The sequence below is a fragment of the Gossypium arboreum genome, chromosome 7 (assembly GCF_025698485.1).
Source record: "Gossypium arboreum isolate Shixiya-1 chromosome 7, ASM2569848v2, whole genome shotgun sequence".
Taxonomy (NCBI): Eukaryota; Viridiplantae; Streptophyta; class Magnoliopsida; order Malvales; family Malvaceae; genus Gossypium; species Gossypium arboreum.
The window spans coordinates 96,718,917-96,741,095 of record NC_069076.1 but is presented as its reverse complement, the minus strand read 5'-3'; the positions used below and the strand labels follow the sequence as shown (position 1 = coordinate 96,741,095).

Genomic DNA, 22,179 nt, shown 5'->3' with positions numbered 1-22,179 from the left:
GTAACCTTGTGTACAATTTACCTTATAAGTTTTTACTCCAATGACGTCAATAGAATAATTATTGTTAAGTATTAAATTTAAAAACCGTTTATTAAGATTAGAAATGAAAGAAAAGCAGGTCCGTTTCTCTCAGTTCTCACACGATAAAAAGAAGAGTATCTCGCGATAAATTAAAAAAAATAGTTGAGAAAATGAACTAGCCGTTAGGCTCTAAAATTTCAAATCTATTGGCCACTCCCCCATCTCTCTCACTTCAATGGCTTTTCATTTTTTCCATTAGACAAAGTTTTCTAAAGTTCTCTCTTCTCCAAACCTAATCTCTCTCTCTCTCTTTTCTTCTTCAACTTTTCTTTATCTGGTTGGAAGTCTCAAATAATCTTTTGATTAGATCCAGAAATTTGAGTAAGTATTGGATTGTGATCTTTTTTAGAAACAAATTTTCTGTTTTTTCTTTTTTTTTTTGGTAAGATTTGAGTTGAATATGGAAAATAATTGAGGGAAGTGAACTTTCCTTTTATGAACTTAATTTGATATTCAGTACTGAATTAAGTTCAAAATATCGGAAAATGCTTCATTTTCAGATAATTGAAGGAAACTTTATGCTAGAAAATGTGTGATTCCTAGAGATTAAAAAATAAAAAATCCAATTCGCTAGAGAAAATTCAAATTTTACCTCTGGGATTTAGTTGATTTTGTTTCTAGTATTTTAATATGAATAAAAGTTAGATTCGGCTTTTCCACGTCTTTAATTTTCGTATTATTTCCTATTTTGTTTAATTTTTTTCAACTGATTTATATAAACTATGAAGGCTTGATAAATTTCAGGAGTAATTTTTTTCTTCAGCTTCTTTAACATCTAATCTTTGGAATTTGGATTAAATAGTAATTTATATGTTTTTCTATAGGTTTATATTTAGATTTGTCCATAATTTCATAAATGTTCTTAAATTGTTGACCTTGTATACATAAAATATATATGTTCATAATATGCTAATTGTTTCTACTAATTCATTTCACAGTTAAAATTTCAGTCGATTTCCTTCGGCTCGGGAGGTGAGAGGGTTCTGACGGCATTACATTTTGTCTTTCTAATTTCCAAAGGCACGAAGGAATTAAGGAAAAAAATGACAGTCAGAACTCCAGGAACCCCGGCCAGGAAGATAGACAGGACACCAGTAACAACTCCTGGAGGCCCAAAATCAAAGGAAGAGAAGATTGTAGTTACTGTAAGGTTGAGACCATTGAGTAAAAGGGAGCAACTGGCCAAAGATCAAGTAGCATGGGATTGCAAAGATGACTACACCATTGTTTCTAAGCATCCTTCTCAAGAACGCACAGCTCAGCCTCCTCCTTTCACATTTGGTAACTTACCTACGAACTTGTTTAGTTGGTTCATGTTTCATGGTAAATTAGTTTTGAGATTTTTCTTTTTGTTTTCTCAGATAAAGTTTTTGGACCTTCATGCTTAAATGAAACTGTGTACGAAGGAGTGAAGACTGTTGCGTTGTCTGCTTTGGGAGGCATAAATGGTACTAAGTTGTGTTCTCTTTTCTACTATTTCATTTGGGAAGCCTGTCCATAAGCCCTTTATTCCCTTTATTAGACAATTCAATTATGTAATTTCTGGCACAGCTACTATATTTGCGTATGGCCAAACCAGCAGTGGGAAGACATACACGATGAGAGGAATAACTGAGAAGGCTGTTAATGACATATACCACCATATAATGAATGTGAGATTAGTTTCCCTCGATTGAACTAATTATTCTTGATACCTGTAATTTTCTTTACATTTATATGAGTACTTTGTTGCATTAACATAAAACATTGCATTGAGATGGTTGAGACTTGTGATTTTTCGTAGTTCATTTATTGTTTATTTGAAATTGTTGCAGACACCAGAGAGAGATTTTACCATTAAAATTTCAGGATTAGAAATTTACAATGAGAATGTTAGGGACCTGCTAAATTCAGAATCTGGCCGCAATCTCAAGCTTCTTGATGATCCAGAGGTAATGGCCTCTCTTTAGTTAGTCTTTCAAATGAATGAAGCACTTGATGCTTTCACCATCCACTTTCCTTTACTATAATTTTTAGTTTTAATCTCTTTCTGCAGAAAGGCACTGTGGTTGAGAAGTTGGTGGAAGAAACAGTTAGCAACGATCAGCATTTAAGACATTTAATTAGCATTTGTGAAGGTAACTAAAGAAAATCGCTTTGAGATAGCAAACTTTTCCCCTTCTCTTCTAAATGCTAGGCTAATTGTTTTACTGCCATTCTGTAGCTCAAAGGCAAGTTGGTGAAACTGCCTTAAATGATACTAGCTCACGATCACACCAAATAATAAGGCTGGTATGAATGATGGTTTCTGTTGGTTCCTTAATATATACTCAATGCCCCAAGGAAACTAACTCATAAATTTGTTTGGATAAAACTGCAGACAATTCAAAGTACTCTGCGTGAAAATTCTGATTGTGTGAGATCATTTGTAGCAAGCCTGGTAAGAATGATCTTATCCCTTCCCAACTTTATCCAGTAAAATGAGTAAATATTTGCTTCGCAGCCACACTTGTTTTAGTACCCAAAAAGGATATATACATTCTTGTTCCTGATGGCAAACTGTTTGAATCAACACTTGCAGAACTTTGTGGATCTAGCTGGCAGTGAAAGAGCTTCACAAACTCATGCTGATGGTGCAAGGCTGAAGGAAGGTTGTCATATTAACCTTAGTTTGATGACTTTGACAACTGTAATCAGAAAACTCAGGTCAGAATATATCTTAGCAAATTTTTGTTCTTCTATCATTATATTTCTTGACTTTTGTCCCTTCATCTGTTCTAAAACTTTTTAAGTGTACTCTGCAATAGAGGCTTCTTATGATGCATGTGAGAAGAACAATGAAAAAAAAGAAAGTTACATATTGTAATATTTGATTGTCATCTACAACCACCTTTTAACCCTTCTTGCATCTGACTGAACTACCCTTTTGTTTTGCCAAAATCTAAGGAAACTACATTAATGTCTCTAAATGTTACTTGTTCAATACTTAACCGTAAAATAAATACTTATGCAAAATTATCTGCAAATTGTCATCTTCTTAAGCTAATCTTATTGTCAAAATTTGTGCAGAACTACAACTTCTTAAAGATACTCTCGACTCTAGGTGCTCATTAGAACTTTTTGCTAATGTCTAGTTTATTAATGCTAATAAAGAACTTCTCTAGATTGAAGGAACAATTTCGTCTTGCAGTCGTGATTGATTTGTCCCTTGTGTCAATGAAATTTTTTTCTCTTTGCAGTGTTGGAAAAAGAAGTGGTCATATACCGTATAGAGACTCGAAGCTTACTCGTATTTTGCAGCATTCACTTGGTGGAAATGCACGTACTGCCATCATTTGTACTTTGAGTCCAGCACTAAGTCATTTTGAGCAATCTCGTAATACTCTCTTCTTTGCCACCCGGGCAAAGGAAGTGACAAATAATGCGCAAGTCAATATGGTACTTACTTTTCCTTCTTGCTTAATGAGATTTGACATGGATTTCCAAATGCATGAACTTTTAAGTGAATTGACATGAATACATTTTTCTCTTTGCATGAAAGGTTATTTCAGATAAACAGTTAGTCAAACATCTTCAGAAAGAAGTAGCCAGGCTAGAAGCAGAGCTTCGAACCCCTGATCTATCTAGGGAGAAAGACTTAAAAATACAACAGGTAATAAGCGATTCAAGTTGGTTTCATTTGGAATTGTTTTATATTGCAAATGAAACTGAACCCATATATAATCACGTTTTCTGTTTTTGCTTTATAGATGGAAATGGAAATTGAAGAACTTAAGCGCCAAAGAGATCTTGCACAATCTGAGGTGGATGAGTTACGCAGAAAACTTCAGGATGATCAACAGGTTCCCTTCTATATCTCCTTATTCTCTTTACTTTCTCTCTTCCTTTTTGAATATTTTTAACTAACTTTTTCTTGTTTGTTTAATATAACTATTCAGACTTCAAACCCAATTGAATTACCACGTCCATCAATGAAGAAGTGTTTGTCTTATTCTGATGTGTTGTCACCGAAACTCGATAGGAAGGAAATAGACCATAATGATAAAACAAGGAAAACATTGCTAAGGCAGTCTATGAGGCAGTCATCAACTGCTCCTTTCACACTTATGCATGAAATTCGTAAACTTGAACACCTTCAAGAGCAGCTTGGAGAAGAAGCAAATCGAGCTTTGGAAGTACTCCAGAAAGAGGTGGCTTATCATAGACTAGGTAATCAAGATGCAGCTGAGACAATTGCCAAGCTGCAGGCAGAAATAAGGGAGATGTGTGCTGTCAGGTCTATTAAAAAGGAGGTTGATGTTGGAACTGCTATAGCTCCTAACAGAAGTGTCAGTGCTAACCTCAAGGAAGAGATAACAAAACTTCATTCACAAGGTAGCACAATAGCTAACCTTGAGGAGCAGTTAGAGAATGTTCAGAAGTCAATAGACAAATTGGTAATGTCTCTTCCAAGCAGTAATCAAGAATCCAATGGTGAAGCAGCCGCCAAAACCAAGAATCAGTCTATAAAGAACAATTTGCTTCCTTTAACTTCAAGTAATGTTGCAAACCGGCAAAATTTTATAAAATCTCCAAGCTCCTCTCTATCAACCTCTCAGCAAATTATGGAGCCTGATAATGAAGAAAACAGACCTCCAGAGGATGATGACATTGTCTCTAAGGAGACACTCCCAGAGTCTGAGAAAGGAACACCTGCAAGGAGTGAACAGGTTGGAGATGTCTCTTCAAAGGAAAGCACTCCATATAGACGTCAAAGTTCAGTTAACATGAAGAAAATGCGGAAGATGTTTCAGAATGCAGCTGAAGAGAATGTAAGAAGCATAAGAGCATATGTAACTGAGCTGAAAGAGCGAGTTGCTAAATTGCAATACCAGAAGCAACTACTTGTTTGTCAGGTAAAATAATGACCTTTCTTTATGATGGGCCTTGCATTCTTTGTTATTATTCATTTATAGGGAATTCATTTAGTTTTTCTTTTACTTGTTTTTTAGGTGCTTGAGCTGGAAGCTAATGAAGCGGCTGGATACAATTTAGAGGTTGATGAGAGTGCAATTGAACCAGAGGAACCCCAAGTTCCATGGTATGTAACCTTCAAGGAACAAAGGCAACAGATCATTGAGTTATGGGACGTCTGCTATGTCTCCATCATCCATAGGACACAATTTTATTTGTTATTCAGGGGAGATCCTGCCGACCAAATATACATGGAAGTGGAGCTTAGGCGCTTAAATTGGATGCAGCACCATTTTGCAGAACTTGGAAATTCAAGCCCAGCTCTAGTAGGAGATGAGCCCACAGTGTCCTTGTCATCAAGGTTCTCTCTCATAACCACACATCTCTTGTTGCTTTCAGTTGATTGTGTTAGCTTATCCCTTCATGGAATTTGTCTGTTTTCTTGCAGCATTAGAGCCCTGAAGCGTGAAAGGGAATTCCTCGCAAAGAGGTTGACGTCACGATTGAGTGTGGAGGAGAGAGATGCATTGTACATTAAATGGGATGTACCCCTGGAAGGAAAGCAAAGGAAGATGCAATTCATAAACAAGCTGTGGACAGATCCGCATGATGTCAAAAACATAGAGGAGAGTGCTCAGATAGTGGCAAAGCTTGTAGGGTTCAGTGAAGGTGGTAACATGTCAAGGGAGATGTTTGAGCTCAATTTTGCATTACCGACTGATAAGAGCCCTTGGACTGTGGGGTGGAATCAAATTTCAAACCTTCTAAATTTATAAGACAACTCATTGTTTGGACCTACTTTCTATACCTGTAAATGAATTTTTTGGAGGCCTTTCTCCAAATGTTCTACTTTCATTTATCACGGTGTGACGAATCAAGCACACTGTCATTGAGGATTGTTTGAGATTCTTTGTACACTTCGTGAGGTCAATAAAGGAATTAGATCTTCAAATTATGTGATATCTACTTAGGTTTGATTTGAGATATAATTTAACAAATCAAATGTGATAGCACCGATATAATATTACATATTTTGTAGTATACCAAACATTAGTCTTTACAGTACAATCAATTATGGACGACATTTGATTGTGTCAAAGTGATCACATATACCATTTTCATTATAAGAACTATTGTAACTATTATATAATAATATAACAAATATTTTCACGGTGAGTTAATCTATATACTATTATGCTAAAATGTACTAATGTGTTGGCTTAATATCTCTATCCATGACAATATCTTGTCATCAATCAACCACACATTAATCTCAATGTATTATTGTTGTCTCCCTGATAATACTCGACTAAAGACAATTATTAATAATTTTTTATTAAAAAAATAAGTAAATAAATATACTATTACAATAATCTCATAAATGGTCTTCGAGCATACTTCAACAACAAAAAGTAGAGACGGGTTATTATGTAGGTGCAATCATTCTCAAAAACAGAAGGAACAATGTAATACTAATATGTATAGGACTCTCAACTCAATCAAAGATTTAAGTAATGGTTGCTCTGAGCCACCATATTATCCTAATGTTTGAGCAAGGAATAGTGAGATGCAAGATACTCAATAAAAAAGAAATTTTGAATTAATATCCTTGTTGAAAAAACAAAGATGAACCGACAACTTGAACAAACTTTTACTAATATTTGAAGCCTTATCGAAAATGTTCATATTGTAATGGCAAGGCAAGGAAATAAAATTATACAGTAAGAAGCAAATGACTCGCCCAAGGTGATGTCAATGCTTGTTCATCATCTTTTTATTCACTTGTTTAAATATATTTCCTTTTAGTTGTTTAAATTTTAAAAATGAGATAAAAAGATAAAACTATTGATCTTGATTTTACCATTAGAATTCTAAATATACTTTAAAAAAAAAAATTCTTTTGTAGCTAATTTGGCAATGGGGTTTTTAAGTAATTGTTTCAGCCAGTGGCTGAAAAGGTTATTCATGTTTGATGATCCGATTGTTGAAATGCAAGAACTAAGTACTTTAATTATGACTGATATTACCACCTTCAATATGGCACTTCAGCTTGAACCTTAGCTGCAGCTAAGAAGTCAGATCGTGGGTTCTCATTTGAAGAAGAAAAGCACATTGTACTTCAGCCTTCAACCTTCATGCTCGGTTTGATAAGAGTATTGGAACAAATCGAGAAGGATGGTGTTGAGTGTTACGCACATTTTTAAAGTTTAGTGTTGTCTTTAATCGGAGTTTTGTCTTTTTAACTTTTCTGTTTGGTGAATTCATAGAATGAAAATGCATCAAATGATTTGAACAGGTGAAATCATGTTAAATTGAAGAGTTTACATTATTTGACTCGACCTCATGATGAGAAATTTTAAGGTGGCTTTTTAAAATGAGCACTCCAATTACATGTTATTATATATTTTTATATCTTGTGTAATTTATCAATTACACAAATTATTACAACTTTCGTAAGGTTTTGTGTATTTACACAAAACATCATCCAATTACACAAATGTATAATGATAATTTTAAACATTAATGTTTAATCATTTTGTCACTTTAGTCTTCAACCTTCAAACTTTAATCAAATTGTATTTTTGTTGGATGGAGAAATTAACTGACCTATTAAAATTTTAACGACATTGATATAACAATTTATGTGACCGTCCAAATGTACTTTAGTCATGAGTTAAATGCTCAAATTTTTTCATGATCAATGCTTCTTGTTAATGCTCATATGTTTGATATTATCTCTTTATCTTGCTAGTAAAGGTATATAAAATGAAAATAATGAAAAATAAATAAATTAAAGAGAAATTAAGTCAGGCAATTTATTTCTTAGCATAATGATTTATCTAACCCTTCAACAAAAATTTATTTTATCTCTCCATTTAATTTTTTTTTGCCTTTTTTAACCCTTAAATCTTGTACTGTTTGTTAAATCACCCCAAAATGAATTGAAAACTTAATGTTTATTAACTTCACTGATTCCACGTTAACAATTAATTAACTTTTAAAAATTTTAAAATTAAAAAAAAACGTAAAATTATTTTAAAAATTTATAAAAAAACATGTTTTTTTAAAAAATTTAAAAAATAATTAATTTCTCGATGTCAACAAAGTTAACTTATGTCAATTTTTCCTTCTATTTTTAGTGATTTGACAAATAATGTAAGTGCAAAAGTTAAAAGAGACAGAAAAATTAAATTAAAAGTTAAAATGATTTTTTGTTTCATAAAATTGAAACGCTAAATAAGTCATTATGCAAGGCGTGCCTTAACAACACTCTGGTGGTTAGGTTGAGTCGAGGATAAACTATTCACCTAAATTGGGTAACGTTGTTTGAACCGGATTATACTAACCGGTTGGACTAAGAAGTAAGAATTAGTCGATAAACTGGTCTGATAAGAGGGGTTAGACCGGTTACTTTGCGAACAAATACAAACCGGTTGAACTAGACTAAAAAGTCGATTGAATCGATTGAACCAATTTTTTCTATTTTTTTAATATTTTTAAATTTTTATGAAATTTTTAATGAATTATTTAATCAAACCAGATGGAACTGGTTGAATTGATAACTAGAAGTCTGGCTGGTTAGATCACAGGTCTGATTCTTAAAACTGAGTAGTAAGATTGAGTCCAAGACAGGCGGATATGGATGTTATGTGGGGTTGATTTGGCAAAGCTTCCAAAAGTTGAAGAGTTTGAGCAAAGCCAGTAGCCCTTAAGAGAGTAATAGCTCCTCCCTTACAATGGGAATTCTAAAATAGTTAAAAGTCCCATATTAAGTGGGCAATCTAACCAGATGTAAATCACAACATAAAATCCTTCCGTAAAACCAACGAGTTCCAACTTACAAGCATCTAAACTGCACACATTCGCTACTTTTACCTGGAGGATGGGTCTGCCTTGCCACTTTAACGAACCAGTCTGATTCAGAATTCCAACATTCACCAGCCAACCAAATGATATAACTTCTGCAAGTCAAAATGACATTGTTACTATACATACTTTGTTTTTACTCACTAAAACATTATCTCAGAGATCAATTATTTGTTTTCATGAAATTATATATATCTCCCTACAATAACAAAAGTAGGCCAGAACAAGAAATAAACTCAATTCTCTAGAGGTTTTTTTTGGTGAAAAGGTTCTTTCCTTGAAACCTCTTTCTCACAACTGTTTAAAACCATCTCTATTCAGAGTAGGCTTTAGCTCAGTGCACACCGCTGTTATTGAACAACTAAGAGGGTGTAGGTTTGAATGCACTTAAGCACATTTTTTCTTTTGATTTAAGGGTTGGGGGGTCATGGATAGAAGTAAGTATTTTATTAGAGAAAACATCATCTTCAATAATCAACACTTACGTATATTCAAAACAGCATCTTCATGAGAGTACTTTTAAACTGAAGTTTGAACAAATATTAGTTTGCTTATTGGTATTTTAACATTGGTTCCATTATTCAACAAAGACTGTATGTGTTTTTCAAACTATTAAGGTACGTTTATTTTCAATACCATCTCTTCTACAATATTTCCTTTTTGTTTCCTTTAATTTTATTTTCATCAAGTTTTTCTTTATTGCTAATTTTTTTTTTACATAATAATAATCGATTTTGCTTTAAACAAAGAATGTAATTGAATTAAAGATAAGTTCAAAATATCTACAATATATTTGAGTTAGAAATAGTTGATCTCCAACAAAACTCAAGTTCTTGTCTTTAATGGTTGCCAGTTTCATGATGATTGAGTATTTAACTTCCAGTTTAATGGTCAGGAGGCTTTCAATCAACAAAAATGAGCCATCAATGACCTCTAAGCTAACGTCAGCAATAAGTTATAGCTTGCTGGGTTTCCAGCACATCCTACAACAAATTAGGAGGTAAACTAGGGGCCTACCATTCAATATTTTCCCAATGAAGAAAACTACCCTGGCCTCTAGCATTTGTGAATTTGTAAACAGCTCCATGAACTAGTGACAAGAAATAAAACATAGTCAAATATCAAATTTATTACCATAGAAACCAGACAAACCAGACACACTGTCAACTTCAAGAGTATAATACCTTCATACCCTTCAAGAACCGGATCTTCAGACAAGAGAAGGGGAGTATCCAAATCAACAAATCTGCACACCATGTCTTCAAGTTAAAACTTGAAACAAATTACATTAAAATGCTAGTCACATTCAAGGAAGCTGATATATAACATTGGCGAGCTATGGTTGTCATTTCTTTAACAAGGATGATGATACTCACTTGAAACATCCAAGGCCAGCAGCAAGATGACCAGCAAAGCCCATGGCCAACCTGGTTTCCACCATACCACCAATCATGAGATCCAGTCCCGCTGCCCTAGCCAAATCAATAATTTCAAGAGCACCAAGGACTCCAACTTTAGCAAGCTTAATGTTAACAACATCCGCAAGTTCTCCCTTCACTATTTTCTTAAGATCAGCTAAACTCCGACAGCTCTCGTCCGCTGCAACAGATACCCCATATTTGCTTTTTGCAAAATGAGTAACACGACCAAGACCTTCCCAATCATCTCTATGAACTGGCTGTTCAAAAAGAACAGGAGTCACTCCCATTTCTGTAGTGAAAAGAAAAACAATAAAGCCTTAAGATAGTTCATAATAGGTAATACACATAGTGCAGAATCTTATATTTTCTATCATACATTCTCTACCATGTAATTTTTCAAGAACTTCAATAGCCTCCTCAGGTTTATATCCCTCATTAGCATCCAAGATGAATGAACAATCAGGGTGAACTGCACGAATTGCTTGTAAAACTTCAATGTCAGCTTTCAGGTTCTTTCCTACCTTAAGCTTCAAAGTTTTGAATCCTTGTTTGTGATACTTTGAAGCTAATGCAGCAGCTTCAGCCGGGGAAACAATAGGAATCTGCACATATAGAGGGCTGAAGCTGACAGATAGAAAATAACAATTATGGAAGAAACAGACAAACAATGAAGGGAGAGAAACTGAACTGTTATATCAGTGATTATTGTATTTGAAGCTCCACCAAATAATCTCCACAGAGGAAGACCAATGCTCTTAGCAACTGCATCAATCAATGCCATCTCAATTCCGGCCCTAACCTTCAGATGCAAGAACAATCTAATGAACATATAAAGAACAACCAAAAACATAGAGAGGACTAAAAAAAAACTTACTGAAGCAAACTGATGGCCAGGTAAAAGATCACCAATCTCCCCCAGCACTGCCTCAAGAGTCAAGAAAGAACAATTCTTGAGCATGTCACAGGCCTCCTTGGCTTTAGCCATAGCAGTAGGTTGATCCTCTGCAGTAACAAAAGGCAGAATTGGAGCCTCACCCCAACCAACACATCCATTTTTCAACTCGATCCTGATTGCCACGTTCTCCACTTTATCAAGCCTAGAAGTGGCTATGGTGAAAGGAGCAACCAAAGGAACATTTAGGGGTTTGTTCTCAGCTTTCTGAACTTCCACCGTGAAAGTTTCCAACAATTCCTTGAACCCAAAATTTGATGAAGAAGAAGTAACAGGGGCCTTCATTGAATTCTTGACATAGAGATTGGAAAGGGGGAGCTGGAATTTGAGGGGTTCATGGGGTTTTGAGGAATTTAAAGGGGATTTACTGAAAAAAGAAAGGGCGAATTGAGACAACATTTCCTGGGGTTTTGTTTTGAGAGACTTGGATCAGTTTGCGGACTTGAGCCAGGCACCATAACCATTGCAGATGATTACTGTTCCAAAAGGGTTTTGTTTGATCAACATGGTGGAAGTCGTTGAAATGAAATGCTTATTTTAAATTGAACTTGTCAGTTTCCATGAGTTTGGACTTGGATCGATACATGTGTTTGGACAGTTCTCGCCGGCCACCTCCTCAGTTTTCTTGTTCTAATTAAATATACATTAGCTAAAAATATTACCTCCCCTGATTTTCAATTTTCATATTCACTTTAGAATTCGCATATCTAATCATACTGATTGATTTTGATCAATTGATTTTATTCACTCATTTAATCAACTAATTTTATTAATTAAAATATTATAAAACAAATTATATAATATTTAAAATATTATAAAACTAATAACAAATTTTAAAGTTTAAAATATTTAAATATTTTATATTATTAAAAATATATTTAATATTTAAAAATAATATTTAAAATTTAAAAAGTAATTTTAAAATATATATTTAAAATTTACAAAATATATATTAATAAAATATTTCAAATATATATTTTAAATTTTTAAAGTTAATAATAATAAATAAAATAAACATAAATAAACATAAAAGACAAAAAATAAAAAAAAAAGAAGTAAAAAAAGTAAAAAAAAAAGTAAAAAGAAAAAAGGAAACTGACATGGCAGGCAAGGAAATCTAGTGGCGCCATATTAATTAGCTCCACCAGAAAATAGTTAATTTTTTTTAAGTCCCTTCATATTTTCAGAAATTTTAATATTTTCCTGGTATTTATACAGGTAGTGCCATTTTACATGGCTCCAACAAAAAATTAATTTTTTTATGCTCCCTGCTGACGTGGCATGTTGGTGGCTTCAAATCATTTGGCTCCACCAATTTTTACTGTAAATTTCAGGTCATTCTTGTACTTAATTAAAAATGTAGGTCATTTTAATAATTAATTAAATTATTTAGGTTATTTTTATAAAAAAGTTCTATTGGCAAGGGGACATTCTCTAATTGTGGCTATGAGTTCAAGGATGGCCAATAGGTCAAGCAAGGGGTTGACTGCTACGCTTAAAATTCACAAGGTGACAGTCATGAATAAGGCGATCACGACCACCCACATGGCGAAGAGCATGCTCCCGAGGCACAACCTTCTGAGGCCCAAGGCGGTCCTGCAGATGCTCTAGCCATAGCTCTGCCATTATGTCCTCGCACTCTCGCGCTTCTCTCTACTATAAATGGCGTCTTCGATCATGTCAACACCTTTATCGGGCATTTAGATGCTTGGCTTAATGAGTTGTCACGTCAAGTAGAAGTCCACTTTATCGAATTAGAGGAGCAAATAGCGATGCTCTTATCCCAATTTTTGCCTTCACCTCAACCACCATCGGATCTTTGATAGGTGTTTTTATTTTATTTTGGGTGTTTATGGCTCTTTTTGGATTTGTTTAGCTTATGTTTGCTTTGGTTGGTAAATATTTTTTTAGGATGTTTATGTTTCTTTTGGGATGTTAAGGATGATTTTCTATGGTTTGATGCTTTATCTATAGGATGCTTTCTCATTAATCTATATATTGTTTATGCATATTTTTGCTTTTTTTATTCTTGTGGTTTTTTTTGTTTCTATTTTTTTCCCATCAGCTTTGATTTTCAAATGCTTCTCTCTTGGTATATTACACAATTTTTCTCAATCTTTTTTATATACCAAAAAGGGGGAGAAATATAATAAAATTTGAGCAATTACTTAAAATCAATGGGAAAATATAATCTTCAATTTAAAAGGAACTAGTATTCATTCTTTGAATATTGATTTGCAAATTTTTTTCTAAATGTTTTTATTATGAAATTTTAAACATTTTGTCAAAAATAATGTGTTTAAAAAGTGTTCTATAAAACGGAGTATATCTTAAAAATAACATCGATTTAGGGAGACAAAGTAAATTTTTTAAAAATTTTGTTATATAAAAAGGGAGATTATTAGCTTTGATTTACTAATGATTTGATATAACAAAATTATTTATAATTTCCTTAATCTAATTTGCATAAATTATTTCAATCACACTCAAATATTCTTCATGTGTTACAAACTCAAAAAATAAAGTTTCTAAATGGCTTAAAATTTTACAAATTTCTTTTCGTACCCCCAAGTCTTTTAAAATGTTTCTAAGCCATATTTTTCAAAGTTTCCAGTCCTATCTCAAGACATACCAACATCGAAGTTAAAATTGCTTCAGGGGTGCCCTGGCTCGAGACAAAAGCTCATTTGTCTCGAGAGCAACCAACATTGAAGCTAAAGTAAGCTATAGGGGAACTCTGTCTCAAGACAAAAGCTTTTTCTTTTGTCTTAAGACAACAAAACATTGAAACTATGGTTTGCTTCAAGACAGCCTTGTCTCGAGACAATACAAGGGAGCAATTGTCTTGAGACATATAACAATTTTTCTTAAGACCAACCTATTGTGTCTTGAGACCTTAGGCTCCAACAGTTATATAGTTTTTCTTCTTGTCTCGAGACATTGACCTGTACACACTTGTGCGCAGAAAAACAAATAATTTTATAAAGCAATTTAAAAGTGCGGTTTTGACTGCGAGTGTATAGTGTCAGTTGTAATATTTATAGTTCCGATGGAACACGAAGTGTTCCCAAGGGTTGAACCCAAAGAATTGTCAAGTGAATAAATGTATTTATCAAGTCAATTACAAGATGAGCAATTACTAATATAATTGAGTAAAAAATTATTAGTGCGAATTCAAATTTAAAATTGTTTATAAACTAAAACTAAACTATTAATTAAATTAACTAAGCTAAACTTTCTTCCTAATGTTTTAGATAATATGAATGATTAAACGATAATAAATTGATTAGTTGAGTGCTAATTAAACTAATGAACCTATATCGATTATATTGTTTGTCACTCTTAGTTAGGAATCTCCTCTCGATCTCATCATAGACTAAAAGATACCACCTAAGATTACTTCTCGGTCTCACCTAGGCATATAGATTACCTCTTGGTCTCACTACTTGTGTAATGACCCAAAATTCACGGGTATCAAAAAAAGTACATTATAGGGCCTCCATCTCAGTAAACCAAACCTATAAATAATTATTAGAAATATCTATGAGTCTAGTAGTGTGTCTAATTAGGTTTTAATTAGGTAAATTTAACTTAATTAAGAGTAATTAGGAAAAAGAACTAAATTGAATAAGGGCAAAAATTGAATTATAGATTAATAAAAAGAAAGGGGACCAAAATGGAAAATATGCCATTTGATATAATTGATTATATATTATTATTAATTGATTATATTATAATTATAAATTATATATTATGAAACAAATTAAATAAATATAAATGTATGGTAATAAAATATACATGTGTAAAAATTATATTTGTACAATTGTAATTTAAATACATAATTTACTCATAATTTAAGTATAAAGATATTTTATGATTATTAATTATATTAAAAAATTATATGATAAATAAATTAAATTCATGACAAGTGGATAGTGATGATGATATACAAATGTAACAATGTATAAATCTATATTTGTAACATATGTATTTGTGTATTAAATAGATACTTATTATATTTATTATTATTTAATTAATATTGTATTATTAAATTAATGAATAAATTAATAAGATGACAAATGTAAGGTGATAGTAAAATACAAGTGTGATAAATCATGTACATACAATTGTAATATTTTTATTTAATTACTTTTTATTTAAGTAAATAGATCATTATTATTTATTAATATTATATTATTATATTATGAAATAGATTAGATCAAGACAAATGTAGGTGGAGATAATGTATAATTGTAACATATATATTTGCTATCAAATAGATATTTATAAATTAAGTAGTTAATATATAAATTAAGTTATAATTATAAAGTAAATAAGAAAAAGAAACAAATAAAGGAAAGAAAGGACGTAAAACATAGAAAGAAACAGAGAAAGCCATTCGAAAGTGGGAAAGGAAAGAAAGAAAGAAAAGAAAAGGAGAAACTAAGTTTTTAAAGCTTGAAGTTTAATTTGGTAAGTCAATTAAGCCTTTTTCTCTTAAATTTGATGTTTTAGAAGCTTTGGAATAAAGTTTGGATGAAATTAAGTTGAGGTTTTGGAAGTTTTAAGGTTTTTGAATATGGTTCATGTTGAACAAAATAGTGAATTAGGGATTTAATTGAATGAATTTCAAGTTAGAATTGATAAAGGGATTAAATTGTAAAAGAAGCTAAAAGTTTTGTGATAGAGGGATTAAATTGAAAGAAATTTTAAATTACGGTTTTATTATGAATATTGAATAGTTGAGTTTCATATGGCAAGAAATTAAGTAGAAAAGAAGTATGAATTAAGTTAGAAAAGTAAGTAAACTTAGTTAGGATTAAATTGAGAATAAGTAGGAATTGAATAAAATTCAATTATTTATTATAATTTAATGCTGTAATTAATAGTGAAAATTATTATTATTTTTGAAGCTAGCAAAGAACCCGAGGCATCGTACCGAAAAAAAAGGAAAAAGTTGTCGAGGAGTAATCGAACAAATCCGGGTTTGTATTACTATAATTCAATTTATTTATTTATTCATTAAATGTTAAATTAAATTATGTATTTGGTAAGTAAATTACGAGGTAAGTGTTGTTAGGGAATTGAATGATAATTGAAATGGTTGTTAATAGTATAGGATTATGATTGAATTGTTGAATTGAAAGATAATTTGAGATTTAAAGTGAAGTTGAATTGAAGGAGAAATATGTGTTAGTATTGAATTGTATTTTGATTGGTGAATGGAAAGTGTATTTGATTCTAAAACTGGATTTTTGAAATGAAAGTGAAATTTTGATTTAAATGGAATTGATATGAATATTGATTGGAATTGATGTGAACATTGATTGAAACAGAGAAAGTGAACTAAGTACCCTATTAACTAGTCGGGATAAGTCGAATATAGTTGGCATGCCATAGGATTGGAAGTGTTCAGGGATGCTTCGACCTCGAGTCGATGAGACACTGGGTGTCACTATTATATTTCGGATAGATTCGATGAGGTACTGGGTACCACTTTACTTCGGCTAGGCCGATGAGACACTGGGTGTCAACTTTGCTTCGAAACATCCGATGAGGCACTGGGTGCCATTCTGGTGTGTTTGGTTGGATCCGTGTATCAGTCAAAGTCCGGGTCTGTTAATAGGGTGAAAAAATGAAATGAAAAATTTAAATTGTGGATTGAAATTGAGATTGGAAATGGAAGGCATAAACTAAACGTTGATGTAGTGAAGAAAATTGAAGTCTATGATATTTGATTGAAACTGATAAATAGTTGAAATTGTGTTACTATTATTAACGAAGGAAGTTTAAGAACGAGTTAATATTTGAGAAAATTCAATTGTTATATGTTTAATATTTATATTTCATTATTGTTATTATAGTTTGAATTATAGTAATACCACTGAATATGTAACACCCGGAAAATTTCTACAAGAAGATATTATCCTTAATATAGTAAAATAAGGAAATAAAGTGACAAGAAGAGGAAAAATTGAGTAATGTTACTGGGAAGTATATTATGACATATTGATTTAAGAAAGGACTAATTTGTAAAAATGAGAAAATTTTTGTGGCCCAAGAGTAAATACTCAAAATTTGAGAGATTAAAGTGTAAATATGAAAAGTTGAAGGACTAATAGTGAAAATATTTTAAGGGTGGAATGATCTAGAAACCAAGGAAAATTGATGAATTAAGACCAAATTGAATAGGTGAAGAATTATGAGGGACTAAATTATAATTTTACCAAATTAAGTGATGACTCAAGAATGGAATTTTAAAAGATCACTAACGGCAAAATGGTCAATTGAAAGAGAGAAATCTAGAGACAATGATGATGTTGGAGATATTTTAAATAAATTAAATAAATAAATATTAGTTTATTAATACTTTAAATTAAATTTTAAATGATATTTTATTATTTTATTATTATTTTATTTAGTATATATAAGGAAAGCAAGATGAAGAATCATTATCTTTTCTTTCCCATGCAAACTAACGTGAGAGAGGAAGAAGAAAAGAAGTTTTCTTTCTTTACAATTTAGTCCTTCCATCAAAAATTCATTATTTTCACCTAAAAATTGAAAGAATTTCCATAGCCATCAAGAGAGAAAGATAGCAAGGAGATGATGGAGAGCAAGAATATCAAGCTGGATTCAAGAAATAAAAGCTGGAGGAGAGAGAAAAATCAAGTTAAAGATTGAAGTCAATAAGAAAAGGTAAGAACATCAAGATTTCAATATATTTTTAAGTTTAATATTGTTGAAAAAGCATGGAATTGATGTTGATTTAGAGTTTTCTTATATATGGTCTTATGTTCTTGTCATGTTAGTGAAGAGAAAATAAGAGAAAGTAATGAAAAATAGTGTAGAGAAAGAAAATAAGGGTGTTATAAACATGATAAATAATACCTTGCACTAAAACAGTTTTGGACAGTAGAATAGTCTAAATTTGAAAAATCATTAAAAATTGCGGGAATCGAATTAGAGGTTAAATAAAATATTAAATTAAATATTATTGAGTCTAGTTTCTTATAAAAGAAACGGTGTAAGAAATGAAATTGTAAATTGTGAGATATAGTAAACTTTGTGAGATAAGGTCAGAATGATTTCGGGTTCCTCTGTTCTGACTTTGAAAAATCATAAAAAATTGGATAAAAATAATTAGGGGCTTAACTTTAATGATTAGAATTCTGAATGAGTCTAGTTTCAAGAGAAATAAACGGGAACATCATTTGAATTCTGTACAATGAGATAATTAATTTTTAGTTAAGAAGGGTCAGAATTGTCAGACAGCAGAATAAGGGTGGCCTTAAAGAATAAACTGTACTTATTGGCTAAACCAAAAATTATGAAAATTTTATGGTAAGAATATACGTAAGTATAATTTCATGAAAAATTAGCAGATCTTAATTTCGAGTTCTGTAGCTCAAGATATAAATAATTTAGTGACTATGACGCAAATGGACAGTTTTGAATATACATATAAGTAAATAGTGAAATTATTGATATTGTTATTTGTAGCATGTTATATAAATTAAGGATATGGAACGGAGAGGAGGAGGAGGAAAATATGTATGAATACTCATCTAGCATGACTAATTTGCATGTTTTAGGCTCAGGGACTAAATTGAATAAAAGTAAAAATTTATGGGTAATTTTGTAAAAATGTTAGAAATGACCAATTTGCATGAAATGGATTATTTTATTATTTAAAATTACAAAAATGAATGAAATTATTAATTTAGCTCAAGATCGGGAAAAATATGTTTTAAGGATTAAGTTGAAAATTGTTGAAATTATGGAAAATTCTGATATTTTATAGAATTCATGGGTTGTTATCAATTTGCCGGCTGGAAATAAGGATTAAATTGCAAGAATTTTATTTTTTAGCCTAAGGATGAAATCATCATTAATTAAAAAGTTTAGGGGTAAAATGATAATTTTGTTTAGAGCATCAATTGAATGTATTAGAACATGAAATGAAATATCTGATAAATAAATTGGTAAGTCCGGTAATGCTCTATAACTCTATTCCGGTGACAGATTTGGGTTAGGGACGTTACAGAGTATGTCTATATTCAGCGTACGGTTATTTTCTGTACGCAGGTCAGTAGGAGTCAAAATCTGGTCCAGCATCCGAACCAATCCCGATCTCAGAAACTTTGGTGATGTATATTTTATTTTGGTATATGTGGCATGTACCTAGGTTGTATTTTGAGTTAATGTGGTTTTGGATTGTAAGGATAATATGTGATGATTTAAATTGGTAAATGAAAGATTAAATAAAAAAATTAAAAATTTACGAAAATTCTCCGAGCACCTGGATAAGTCCCGATCCACTTCTAATACGTGTTTTGGACCTCGAGGATCCATTATAGGGACTTAAGGATTAAATTTATACTTTGTATATTAATTATTTGTAAGTTATTTGTAATTTGTTTGATATGTCTGGTAATGCTCCGTAACCCTATTCCAGTGATGGTATAGGGTTAGGGGTGTTACAACTCGGCACAATTATATTGAACTATCTAAGGATAAACTCTTATTTCAGTCTCGTTTATCTTGGCTTTTTGCTAAAGGTGTCAATTCTAACGTATTAAACATTTCGATATAATTGAACAACCAATCAATCAAGAATAAACATTAATCGTCCAACAATTTAGCACATAATAAAGCTTAACACCAAAATAGACATTTCATTGAACATTTAATAAGCACAATATAAAGATAAGGATAAGAAATGTTCATTTAGATGTGGAACCAATGAAACTCAAAAGTTTCATCCATCTTCATTTACAAGAGTCTTTAATAAGAAATAAGAAGAAAACAACAAAAAGAAAATCTATTTTAAAAAGAAAAAAAAAGAAAATCTAATCTAAAAATGAAAAAAGAAAGAAAGAAAGGAAACCTAATCTAAAACTAAAAACCTAAATAGAGATGTTCAACCAACCAAATGTGAAGAAAAAGGTTTATAAAGTTGTATTTATAGCCTATTAACATTTAACCTAACATTGATCATTATGCCCTTAAATGAAAAATAGACTTAAGTTTGTTTGGACATAAATTTGCCCCTAAAGGTTTTTCACTTGTCACGTAGTGGTAACGTGATACGTAACCACAATAATCCTGAAATGGGTGGTCCTAGGATGTCTCAGTATCGCAATACCCATTACTTTGTATCGCGGTATCATTGTAGCTGGCTTCAATTCTCTTTATTTCAACACTGCTAGGGGTATCACGACTTCCAAGCTTTGATACCGTGATACCCCCCTTCTGAGTGATATCTTCTTCACATTTGGGCCACCATTGACTTCTTACACCACTCAATCAACTTGTTAGGTTCCCCATGGCACGATTGACTAAATTGGGTCTCAAAATTGCTTAAAAACTAATAAAAATAATTTATTAACAACAAAACTAAAAATTAATAAAAATATATAAAAGACACTTAAATTGCTTGAGAATCAACTCCTCAAGTGTATTAAGAAGCCTAATTTGACGTATCAAATCGATAGATCATACATACTGCTTTAGGCTACATTAAATGTGTGAAATCAATGCTCTCAACTAGAATCTCTCTCCAATTGCTCCAAAGGTCCATAATTCAATAAGAAGCTAAATATTATTCTAGGACACTCATATGAAGCCAAGAAACAAATATACAAAGATCAAGAGCTTAATTCCAATCAATTCTCATTATTATTCTCATTTTCTTTTGTACATACTTGTGGGTTTACCTGATATTCATTCTTTCAAATGTTTTATTATTTTATGAGATTGCTTAATTGTTATATATCAACTTTTTAGAGGTGATAATCCTTTCCAAACTTTATTTCTAATTTTTTGTAAGGATTTACTTAAGGTGTTGGGTAAAAAACTTTAAGGGGAAATGACTCTATCTTGCTTATTGAAAAGATAGAGATTGTAAATATTAAACGCTGTACATGAAATGTTCAAACTTAGTAAATTTAAGAAATCCTTAGTTCTGATAAGTTAAGATAGTGGAGGTAAACTGTTTGAGACTAAACCATTGTAAATCTTTGAATCTTTATTATTTGTCATCTTTGCTTTAATTAAAAAAAACAATTTATCCCCGGTGATTATTGATCTTAACATAATCATTATCGATATCCATGAGATGAATAGGTTGTTCTGGCTTCCCCAAGGCATAGATGCGGTTGTATAGGGTATTAAGACCAATCCTTCACCCTAACAACTTGACGACCACCGTCAGCGCCATACTCAACTCTTATAGCTTATGGACCCTGTCAAAAAACTTGATTGAAGGAACTCCATCGATCTCACTTATCGTAAAATCACCTTCAGTGAGTACGATATCATCTTTGCCAACAGCCATCCCATTCCCTTTCGACTCTTGCCCATTTTCCATTAGCTGATCTTTGAAAGACCTAGACCCCCTGGTCGGGTTTGACTCCATAGTGTCCCCTGGATCATCAAGCGGATCGTCCTCCCGCAGCCATACCTTTTTCATGGCTTTGCCACCATTGTTGGTTCCCGACGAAAAAGAGAAAGTACCGTTCGTACCTGTCATCCTTTCCACACTGGTTTAAGAGGTTGTTAGTTTTGCTATTATCAAAAGTGGACAAACATTTCAAATCAAGATTTACATATATTTGGTACGACACAAAGTAAAGCAAATGAAAAAAAGAAAAGAAAAAAGAAAAGTTAGTATTAATTATAAAAAGAAGCTACTTATAACTTTATTGCTGTCACACGTGATGTTTGACATAATAAGGGTGCAATTAAAGTTGACATTAAGTCCTCAGCAATGTTTAATGATTCACTATACTTTTATTAGTGGCGGGCATGCGAAGCAATAAACTTCGCCAAAAGGAAACATCCCAAGGCATTCCTTCCTTCTTTATTGTGATTTACTTTCTTTCCAAGCCTAGAACCCCCCCCCGGGGGCCCATTTTTAGTATA

The 22,179-nt window shown here is 31.9% G+C and overlaps 2 protein-coding genes and 1 long non-coding RNA gene across 4 annotated transcripts; 1 reads left to right on the top strand and 2 right to left on the bottom strand.

Moving 5' to 3' along the window:
* The first annotated feature begins 212 nt into the window (after nucleotides 1–212).
* LOC108455467 (kinesin-like protein NACK1) lies at nucleotides 213–5,965 on the top strand. The gene is made up of 15 exons (XM_017754042.2): nucleotides 213–402; nucleotides 1,020–1,362; nucleotides 1,443–1,529; nucleotides 1,633–1,733; nucleotides 1,896–2,012; nucleotides 2,117–2,198; nucleotides 2,285–2,352; nucleotides 2,441–2,500; nucleotides 2,642–2,766; nucleotides 3,300–3,498; nucleotides 3,602–3,712; nucleotides 3,810–3,902; nucleotides 3,999–4,955; nucleotides 5,052–5,374; nucleotides 5,462–5,965. Exons 2-15 carry the CDS (start codon nucleotides 1,125–1,127, stop codon nucleotides 5,787–5,789), a joined length of 2,889 nt encoding a protein of 962 aa, XP_017609531.1. The 5' UTR covers nucleotides 213–402; nucleotides 1,020–1,124; the 3' UTR covers nucleotides 5,790–5,965.
* LOC128295128 (uncharacterized) lies at nucleotides 2,217–3,490 on the bottom strand. Its single transcript, XR_008285445.1, has 2 exons — nucleotides 3,348–3,490; nucleotides 2,217–2,747 (listed from the first exon to the last, which is right to left on the bottom strand). It is a non-coding gene; the product is annotated as an uncharacterized LOC128295128 (long non-coding RNA).
* A 2,644-nt stretch (nucleotides 5,966–8,609) lies between the features above and the next one.
* On the bottom strand, nucleotides 8,610–11,969 carry LOC108467149 (L-Ala-D/L-amino acid epimerase). Of its 2 annotated transcripts, none has more exons than XM_017767701.2 (7): nucleotides 11,176–11,969; nucleotides 10,990–11,100; nucleotides 10,687–10,903; nucleotides 10,257–10,590; nucleotides 10,065–10,126; nucleotides 9,898–9,970; nucleotides 8,610–8,975 (listed from the first exon to the last, which is right to left on the bottom strand). In XM_017767701.2, coding segments are annotated over exons 1-7 (1,275 nt in total). In that variant the 5' UTR covers nucleotides 11,653–11,969; the 3' UTR covers nucleotides 8,610–8,974. The 2 variants fall into 2 exon arrangements, with proteins under 2 accessions (XP_017623190.1, XP_017623197.1); XM_017767708.2 differs by having other exon boundaries at nucleotides 10,073–10,126.
* Nucleotides 11,970–22,179: the final 10,210 nt, after the last annotated feature.

Bases quoted from the DNA above. Each gene is read 5' to 3' on its own strand.
- LOC108455467 (XM_017754042.2), top strand. From the start codon at position 1,125: ATGACAGTCAGAACTCCAGGAACCCCGGCCAGGAAGATAGACAGGACA. The intron at 2,013-2,116 runs GTAATGGCCTCT...CTCTTTCTGCAG, and splicing joins AGCTTCTTGATGATCCAGAG to AAAGGCACTGTGGTTGAGAA. The intron at 3,499-3,601 runs GTACTTACTTTT...TTTGCATGAAAG, and splicing joins ATAATGCGCAAGTCAATATG to GTTATTTCAGATAAACAGTT.
- LOC108467149 (XM_017767701.2), bottom strand. From the start codon at position 11,652: ATGTTGTCTCAATTCGCCCTTTCTTTTTTCAGTAAATCCCCTTTAAAT. The intron at 10,591-10,686 runs GTAGAGAATGTA...TTTTCACTACAG, and splicing joins AGTTCTTGAAAAATTACATG to AAATGGGAGTGACTCCTGTT. The intron at 10,127-10,256 runs GTGAGTATCATC...CATGGTGTGCAG, and splicing joins GCTGGCCTTGGATGTTTCAA to ATTTGTTGATTTGGATACTC.